Below are 10106 nucleotides of genomic sequence, written 5' to 3'. Positions count from 1 at the left end.
ACACAACACACACACACACATCAGCTACAATTGGTAGATACAGACACCAAGCCCTGCCTTCCTCTTTCTCGAAAATGGGTGGCCACAAATTTGGTATGGGTCTCGTCAACCAACCACAGCTGTTCTCCCATCAACATATGCCATCAGGCCACGGAGGAAGTTGCAGACCCCCACCGAGAGACCAAAAGCCTTCCCTCCGTTCCCCACTTGGAGGTCTCCCCCCTCCGAAGCAGACGGGTATCCGCCCCCCCCCTCCCCCCCTCTCTCTCTCCATTGTCCCTGACCTCTTTCCCCCATCCAACATTCGGCGCAGCTCTAGCGCTGGATTCTCCCTCACCACCTCCTCCCGTCCTATCCGTCCCGGTTGGTTGTCTTCCTGCATAGGCGTTGTATTCTGGTGGTGGTGGTGGTGGTGGTGGTGTTGGTGGTATCCTCGGATTCGTTTGGTGTATTCTTCTCCCCGCCTGATTGGCCGCAGAAAAAAAAATGAATTACAAAGATTGGTAATGACTGAAAGGGGTATTTTTGGTTTCCGCTTCCCGAAAAGAAAGAATGCTGGTAAAAGAAAATGACGAGGCCGCTGATGATGATAATGATGATGACTCGAGAAAAAAAAAAAAAAAAGAGGAAAAAGAAAAACGCCTTTCGCCTCCCCCTCCCGCCCGAACAAAAATACAAGAAAAAGCTGGTCATTCATTCATCAGGGTTTGGCATCGTTGTCGGGGTGTGGTGGTGTACAAGGTGAGGGTTTTCCGGCAAGTCCAGGAAAAAAGGACATTGGTCGAAGGGACTGATGGTTTTTCAACCGTGGCAGAGAGGGCACTGTCCGGGCTGCATGATGTAGCGCTCGTGAGGGCCTCTGGGACACGAGCGTTGGCGGCTCCCGTCGACCGAGGTGCGGAAGAAGTGTACCCCCGGGTCCATGCAGCCGGTGTAGATGTAGTAGTTTTTGGTGAAGTCGCACATTTTTGTGCTCGGGTGAAGTTGTGACCTTGACGACGGTTAGTTTGAGTGGCACGACAGAAGAACAAAACGGGGAGATATGTTACCTGGTAGGTGGTAGCCAAGTGTTGGCCGATATGTGTTGCTGTGGAGGTCAGGCTGATGTTGTTGAAGGGGATAGTTGATGAGGATGGAAGAAGACGAGGTGGTGACCCGAGTTTATATAAACAAAAAAGGAAAAAAAAAAAAAAGAAGGGCCAAGTTGTGGATGGGGGTATACTTGAAATGCAACCGAGACCCAGTATAGATGGACCCCACTCGGGAGAGACGAAAGGGTCAAGACAAGAACAAGGTCAAAAAAAGGCTGAGGCGCAAATCAAGCGGGAGTGGTATGGAGAAAGAAAAAAGCGTTCAACACGCCCCCCAAGATAATGTCTCCACGGGCCCCTGTCTTGACCGTTGCGGGTGGGAACTGCAAACAAATAACCCGAATAGATATCAGAAACGTCAGTTGGTCCGAGTTGAGTGGCTTTCACAAGAAACAGCTTTGATGAAAGGTGTGGGTGTTCGCCTGGTGTGTGTGGTATGCTTGTCGATTCGCAAGCGCTTGACGAGGACCCCCGCTAGAAATTATATCCTGGAGTATTGTGTGTAGGTGAAGTGATGGGAAACAACGCGGAAGGGTGTGTTTCCATGTTAAGAGCAGATGGAAACAAGGAAGTATAACTCTGGCTTGGCCCAATGCCTGTCTGTATGCATCTCCATGATACACAGGCAAGAAGAAGCCCTGCTCCGTGCGGGCTCACCCATCCTGTCAACCAACAAGAAGACCGAGAAGAAGAAAAGGTAGTGGACATGATGGGTCAAAGAGGAACATCCTCCCGGCCTAGGACACTCGGAGCGGCCCTGCCCTGGTTCTGGGTACAAGGTAGTTTGGCCGTCACATGTGGGGCGGGTAGAGAAGAAAACGGTCTGCGCGGCGATGGTGGGTACGGATGCTGAATGGTCCCTATCCATGCAGGTCATTGCACCGATGCGTGGTTTCGTCGAGGTTTTCGAACAAGGGATCGGGAATGGAGGTTCTCTGATGAAAATGGTAAACAAAAGAGGACGGTGCAGGTGCAACTCCGGCTACTGCACAACGGGCAGCGGGCTACCCAACAAACGGGCACCGCGTTGAGTGGAAGTCCCGAAAGGAAAAATAAGCACAACCGTCCGGCTCCTGAGACTGTGCACCCTGATGGACGTCATCCTTCATCTTGTGCCTGGAAGCCCAGCCAAGGCCCGGGGCTCAGGGCCTTCTCCGTCTCGAAGCGACGCGTGCATGCTGCGAGGTAAATCGACCGCTGCTCGCAGAAGCATTCCTGAGCGCGTGCCCTTGCATTCGCGAGCAAGACGACCCCTCGCCTGCGTCTGAGGGGCAGAGCTTGGAGCGCCGGAGCAAGGGGATGTTTTGGTGGGGTGGTGGGGTGACGAGCAGAGCTCAGGGGGTGGACGGACGGGAAGGTGGGATGTGGAGAAGGTGCACGGAAGGTGATGAGAAGCAGGACGACAGCTCTCAGCCGGAGTATGCCCGATCCCATCTTCTTCTTGGGCAGAAGCAGACGTGACTGATGAGAAGGGATTGGAGAATACAAAGAGGCCAGCAGGAGGCTTGTGCGCAGAAGTCATCAAGACCTGGGCGAGAGGGTGTGTGGTGTGCTGCTACGAAAAGCCGGCCCTGGTCCACGCACTGACGACGCCGAGCAAATCCGCGACATCTCCAGAAGCTTTGGACCACTGATGCGCCGCTCCAAGGACGATCCGGTACTTGGTGACATGCGGGCGACCGTATTGGGGCGGTAATCGAGCTCTGGAGGACAGGAGGAAAAGAGGCCATGATAATTCGGAGCTGCTATAGTGTAGCATCAAGCGAGCAGATGACACTTTTTGTCGTGGGGATGTTCGACTGCGAGATTGGCACCACACCAGGTCCAATATCAGACAAACTGTCCGCATGAATATCCACCATCTTGCCCGAGTTTGCGTTTCTGCAGACCCGAATGCCAGAGCTTGGCGTTTAGCTTTCCAGGGATGTCTATGTGTGTTGTACATACACATGGCGGTGTTCGCTGGGTTGGATATTGGGTCACAGGTCGCGAAGAAGGCAGCGAGGAGGCACATCGCATTGAGCCTTTAAGAGTATCAGTTCCACATGACTGTCCATCGTTTTTCTTTTGAACGCCATTGGACACACAAACATTCCATTGAGGGCGGACTTATGGTGGAGTTAGTTTCGGGACACAGGACAGTGGGACCGCCATTTGCCAGACAGTTTCGAGAAACCGATGGCGAGGTCAAAGCGATGGTGTCGAGAGCGCGCTTTGCGTACCGTAACATCGCCCAGTACACTCATGCACGCAGGCTTCAGGGCGCAAGGTCCATCCAGATCTGGGCTGTCGACAATAAGGATGCTTGAGCTTGACAGCTTGGCTTTCCCTTCCGGGAGATTCAAAACCGCTTTTGGTTTTTTGAGATGAACACCCACAGACGCTTGTGGTAGTATCCAAAGATGCAACGTCGCCCAGCTTGCGAATCAAGTCGACAATATTAAACAGCCCGAGGGAGAACCTTGAACAGGGCTGCTGATTCCGCTTGTGTGTTCGGATTACTTGTTGAAGACTATACAGACTGCTAAGACTGCAGTTCTGTAACCCAACGTACGTTGTTGTGGTCCATGATAAGCTGGCATCTAGACCAGTACGGAAGATCTCGGTGAACTGCCGGTGCTCGAGATGCGCTCTTCTCTGAAGCGATGTCTCAGGCTGGCCGTGGGAGGCTGATCCGGGCTGCCCAAAACGGAGATGCGATCTGCCGGCTGAAGATACTTCCCACGGAGCACGTCGTCAAGCTCGCCGAAAGCGCTGCGGGGAAAGCTTCCATGCTCTAGCAAGCACGCAAGGTCGGTTGATCTGCGCAGGGGCCACGAGGGAAGCCTCATTGAGAAGAACCTGTTGATGAAGACGGCACGTTGGTGAATCTGCCTGCTGGTTGTCAACCGATAAGCGCTCTGTTGGCGATTCTTCCGGTTTAACAAAGGGTTTGCCTGTCAATAGCAGGGCCGGTAAGGTGAAAGGGCGCTAATATATGGCCGAGGAGGTTGTCCTGAGGCTATTTCTAGCATATTAGGTCCTTGCCTAGCGCTTCTCTCATCAGTTGTCCCATATTTCAGTTGTAGCTGGGACGAACCCCCACGACACGGCACGATGCGAGGATATCTATCATTGTGGACAGGTAGAAACGTGTATCTCGGTGGTTGTCTCTGATACCCACCCAGCCTCAAAATGTGACTGATCAACAGTGAGCGGAGCGTGTCTCGTTTGGGTAGTCGTTGGAAAAGGTCAATATGGTCAACAAATTGCTTGCTATCAACCCCGCTTGCCTCGTGCTGCATGGATGGGAATGGGGCATTCCGTCATGCGTTTGCGGGTCCGATTTGGCGAGTATCTTTTTTCGTCACAACGGCGACCGAATGTAACATCAGCGAGCTTCGCCGCTTGGCTAAGCGGTGTCGTCTTCCGCCAAGTCGACAATGGCCGGACGGACAATGTCTTGAGAGAGTCGAGGCGGAAGGTCGTGACGCTTCACGGTCCAGTTCCCCGGTCTGCCACCCATTCTTCCCAGGGCCAGGGGGAGGGCGCATAAACATCTCGATGGCGGATGCAGCCACAACGTTCCGCGACGATCACAAACGTCGAGCACCTCGTGCGGAATCAAGAAGGAGCGTGGGAGCGTGGGAGCGTGGAGCGTCGTCGTTATGCGCAACTGGAGTCGGATGAGGCTGTTTTGGGTTGCGAGGGGGGGTGCCCTGTCTTTTGGTCACTGATCAGCCGGAATGGCAGCCGTCGAGCTGTCCATGATTCGTCGTCGTAGGCAATGGCTGTTGAGACGACGTTGCAGTGGGCCCGAGGGAAGTGCACTGAGCTCCCAACGATGGTCAGCATACGGAATCACACACGGTGGCACGGCGGACGCGGGCGGCAGGGATACCAAAAAAAAGGATGGGATCGAGAAGGCGCTGGGACGCTCAGATGATGGCATGGCGAGGAAGACCTGCAATGCAGCCCGAACACGTTTTCTGCGAGCACTGAGGAGACGACTTGGTTCCTGTTCCTGAAAAAGCCCCTGTTCCTGGACCCCACAACTGGAGCCCCACCATCTGCAGGGAATTCCGCATTCGTCAAAGAGCGAAACACCAGTCATTGCCCCCCGCCCCGTTGGCCGCATCACAGGGCAAGGAACGGCCCGAGCTCATCTTCATGTCCGCCAGCAGAGGAAACGACACCTTCATCACCTCAACTCTATACATCTTCCCAAACATGTGTGGCCGCCGCCAAAACACATACTGTTTGTTGTTTGGAGAAGAGCCTGCATCTCTGGCGCTTGGCACTCGAAGCCAGCATCAAAACGCTATCCATACCTTACCTACGCTCAGGCATTCTTTGTTCAGTCGTGTCTTCCCCAAGCCCAAGCTACCGTAACGGAACAGATGCATCAAGACGATAGACGGTGGGGCGACAGCGCCATAATTCTTGGTTACAACATCGCATCAGGCCGAAATGTTGTTCAAGAAACTTGAGATGAGGTGGTACTTCGTATCAGGTCACCAGACGGGAGATCTCCGGCATTGGGACGGCTCCCCTTTTGCTTCAAAATCTTCCGACCTGGTATCGGAGTAATAACCGTGTCATAATATGCTGATACTATGTGATAATCTCAAAGCCTTCACCACCAAAGTCGTCTGATATGCGGTGATGAACCCGTCCAATTATCACCTGCGTCGGGGTGCATGTAGCGCTCTGACGGGACGCGGACATTGGGACAGGATGCAACCGCAAATCGCTGCCGAGTGGGCCGTCCAAATCCACCTCGACCCCCGAGCTCGCCGAGTCTAACGCAGTGGCATCTTCGAGACATGCCGGGGTTTCCGGAGCAAGCCGGAGCTGGTCGATCGGCGACCTCGTAACCCGAAACCCATGCCGGACCGGTGATTGAGCAGGCCCCCCCCCCCCACCTTCGATGGCAATCCTCGAGCCCAAGGGAAAGTCACCAACTGCAAGTCAGTTCTTCTCGTGCATGAAGATGTTCATATGCAGTGCATGTTTCTCTTCTCACAGATGCGCGCAAACCAGGTTCCCTCGATGTATTTCTTGGCAATGCTTCCCGCACCCAGCAAAGATGCCGGTCGTCCTGTTGTGACAGCGCGCCGCATCCGCTTAGATTTCTCCTCCAAGCCTAGCTTGCTACCAACATAATATCAAAACTCAGGATCCATTGCCACGCCGCTTTGTCAGAACGCCAGTCTCCCTTTTTCCTGCAGCAGACACGAGTTGAAAGCCCAACATGGCATCGCTCGTCGTTTCCCTTCGCAGTTTCGGCAGCGGACCCCTGCTCGCACATTAAACCTCTTTTGGAGCCCGGAAATGTACGAGATCGCCGACTTGGAGACAAAATCTCCATCGTTTCTTTACGTGGGGTACAATACGACGTTGTCTCCTCTTGGTGGGGGTTCCTATACTGTGTAGGTAGTCTTTGGGCAATTGCATTGACGAGATTCCTTTTCCTGATGCACCATTCTCCATCATATCGTCCCCACGCTCTTCTTGCCATTGCTCCCCCCTCCGCTCGAACGAAGGCCCGGTCACCAGTAGACAAAAAATTGTGTTTCCTGCAACACAACAAGGCGCCTTGGCCAAGGTTACTTCGTCCCCCGCCCCAAGAGCGTTTCACCGCCGGCTTGTGGTGAGCTCAAGAGAAGGGGGAAAAAAATGGATGGAAGCAAGCCTTCCGGAGATTGATGAGAAAAAAAATGCCACGTGCCCAAGGTGTGATCCGTTCCACATTGCCAACCCCATCATCCTAGGAATGCAGCTCGCCGTTTTTCTGCTCTCTGTCTCCTCTCTCCGTCGTTTTCCTGTTTCTCTGAAACGGTGGGTTTCACGTGGAGAAATGCCGCGTGGGCTTGGTCCTCCACTTACTCCAGAGAACGTCAATCCCGCGGCTTGGTCGTATTCGTTTTGTTTGCTTCGTGGACGTCGAACTTTTGTTTTTTTTTTTGTTGCGTACACACCTCTGCTCCACTTTGTACGAAATGTAGGTATCTTATCTGGTGATCCTTGGCGGAGGTGGATGGAAAAAGGAATTTTGGCATCACGGAGCTTTCCGTGGGGATTTCTATTTGGCAAGTATAGACGGTTCACCCGTGGCAGTCAAGCCGGCGGTTTTTGATGGGTTAGCGTTGCGAATGTTAACCGAGGTGCCGAAAGGCGGTGATGGTTGAGATTCATACGAGTTCTTTTGTCTGCGTTGCTCATGATATATTCTGAGATGACTACCGGTATCTGTGAGCAGATGTCAGACAGGTGGCCAGGGTAGTAGGCTACCAGAACCCCACAAGGCGGACGCGTGAAAGGGTAATCTACATATGAATACACGTTTCTAAACGTGCACGCATCAGCCGAGGACCCCGTTCTTGGTGGCTGAGAGTCGGTATAGGTAAAGATTGATCATGGGTGAAGGGGTTGGATGAGAAAGTATGTCTTACTACTAGTAGCATGCACACCTGAGATTAGCTATGAGACAAATTGGAGATGATATCCCCCCTTGTCCCCATACATCTGGAGGTTTTTTGCTTCTAATAATTTCACTACAGGTACCTATTCAGATGTCACTCTTAACTGAACACGGACGGCTCTTTCTGTTGTTTTGTGAAGTTTGATGTGTAAAAGTCACCTGGGAGGTATTCAAAAGCTCTAGAGAAGTTAAACACTGAAAGTACCTATTTGGAGAGGCTGCAATGCTACTTACTAGTCCATAGCAGAACACGTGGTGGATGTATTCAAGCTTGCCTCCGCGATCCGCTCCAAACTCTCCGTCATGTCAGTTAGCCTGTCATCTCGCTTCTCAAATACTCTCTTGGCCACATTGAACCTGTAGCCGACGTCGTTCCATTCAAGATTCCACTCGGTCTCTGGTGTAGTCTCCAAGTACTCGATGAATCTCGCAATGTCGGGCTTGTCCGCCGGTTTATATGTAATCACGCGTTTGAGAGACCTGGGGTTGATAGGCGCACCTTAGGCTAAAACCGTCTTGAGCATCTTCAGGGAGCAAGTCGACCGATGGCGACGTTCCATCACCTGACTGGGACGCAAGAAAAAAGAATGATATCCTTCAACAACCGGGGCTTGGGTCTCGCCACTCATTTGCTTCCAGGCTTGGTCGGGTGAGATGCCAGAGATTCGATCATCAGAGTCGTCGACGAACTCGCTCCATCCCAGTCCGTTTTCGATGCCGATTCTCATTATATCCCTTGCCCTGGCATATCCAGCAGCAAGCAAGAACAAATCCGTATTTTGGACTAGCAAGGTGGAGATCTGCGCCACTTCCCAACAGAAAAAGCGAACTGATCCGCGCAACGGGATAAAGCCACTGCATGAAGACATGTTCCTGGCTTCCCCCCTTCACAAGGTTGATATTTGCGCCGTGCCGAAGGGGAGTTTGTATAAGTGCTGTGCCTGTATCGCCGTTGTTATTTGCAGCTGCACACTGGAGGGGAGTAGCCAGCTGCACCTCGAAATATTGAAACTCAAAGCCCTCGCTAGGATCAACCCCTGCTTCGAGTAGCTTGGTTACTAGAGCGGTGGAGGCATCACTGTGAGTTTGAATTAGCCATAGAAATTGAAGAGGGCTTCCCAAGTATGACTGTCGCCTTGTATCAGCTTCCAGCGACAACAGCCATTCTACCATGTCCACGGTTTTGTGAAACTCGTCTCGGCGTGATAGCAGAGTCATATGGAGTGGCGAAAGGCTGAGCGACAAGCGTTTGTCAAGGGTCAAGTTGACATCAACTTGTCCGCTGCGAAGCAATATTTCCATCGTTTCCCGCGTATCGATTGATACTACCCGCCCCATTGCAGCACCCAGGATGCGTGCGTCATGGTTCTGAGGTCTTTCATCCAAAAGACTCTGGACGGTCCGATACAGACTTGCCTCGCTTGCACAAATGATTGGTTGTTCTACCAAATCCTGTGACAGAATCTGCGTCCATGATAGTTCAGGCCAACGGGGTGATATTGGCATTTCCAACTCCTCCGGTGTCACAAACTTGGAGTGGTTGGCGCGAGTTTGGAATGACGCACGTTGCCAATTCAAATATGCGCCCGCGAAATCCCCGCTGAGAAAATTCAAAGAGGAGTTTATCAAGCGTGTCACACCCCACGTGTTCGCCGTTTGCATCTCTTGAATGGGTCGCCCAAAATATCTGCGCGTGGACAGCAAAGGGATCCCTCTTCAGTGTTGTTGGCTGAAACGATATGAGGTTGTCGTGATAGAGCAGGCAGGCAAGACATAATTTTGCCATGCCACGACTCCCCTCTCCAGCACTGAGTGCAAATCTGCTGGCCTTTCCAAGTTCGATCTCTTTGGATACCAGATACTCCTTGACCGTGAAATACGCCAGCCGTATGTGAGCTCTGCTATCAATCTCCGACGAGGGAGACCTCGGCGAAAGTGACACAAGGCTTGAACAAGAGGTGAGTAGACGGTTCCAATAAAACCCAGTGTTTTTGATGCGAAGGCCTCCATTGGGGTCGATGCAAAGAATGTCCGAGAGCTCGCCGACTGTGAGGTCTCGCTTCGCAAAAGAGAGGGCTAGCAGTACCAGTCGAACATTTCTGAGACTTCTTGTTTCTAGTCGTGCCAGTATTTGTTCATATGTGGCGGGAAGATCTTGTGGGAGTGATGACAACCCTTCGTCAATCTCCTCGGAACTGGTGCATATTTCCAAGGTGTCAAGTTGGCATTGTGCCCAGCGGAACCTGTTCAACTATGAGTTAAAGACCGGAGCTCAGGATGTCCTATGTCTTGCAACAATACTGACATGCCCGCAGCCTTCGAAGTCAGAACCTCGCAAACTTTTCTTTTGACAAGGTCATCCCATTCTTTCATGTCATCTGAGAATTTCATCGTATGGTCAATATACAGGCCGATGTCTGCATCGACGTCGACATCTACTAGTCTTGTCCTGGTGGGAGCGTCTTGTAGTACAAATTCAATATCCCTTTCTGGACGGCTGAGTGCGAGAAGATACACGCCAGAGACTTCTGAAATAGTCTGGATATGCTTCA

The 10106-nt window shown here is 52.3% G+C and overlaps 1 protein-coding gene across 1 annotated transcript; it reads right to left on the bottom strand.

Annotated features, from left to right (window-relative positions):
* Nucleotides 1-801: 801 nt before the first annotated feature.
* QC761_118110 (uncharacterized protein) lies at nt 802-966 on the bottom strand (the record flags this gene model as incomplete). The annotated part of the gene is made up of 1 exon (XM_062875095.1): nt 802-966. The coding sequence occupies one exon, from the start codon at nt 964-966 to the stop codon at nt 802-804; it is 165 nt and encodes a 54-aa protein (XP_062738327.1).
* Between the last annotated feature and the right edge of the window lie 9140 nt (nt 967-10106).

The sequence above is a fragment of the Podospora bellae-mahoneyi genome (assembly GCF_035222275.1).
Source record: "Podospora bellae-mahoneyi strain CBS 112042 chromosome 1 map unlocalized CBS112042p_1, whole genome shotgun sequence".
NCBI lineage: Eukaryota > Fungi > Ascomycota > Sordariomycetes > Sordariales > Podosporaceae > Podospora > Podospora bellae-mahoneyi.
The sequence above is the reverse complement of the archived record's forward strand: the minus strand, read 5'-3'. Positions and strand labels throughout refer to the sequence as shown.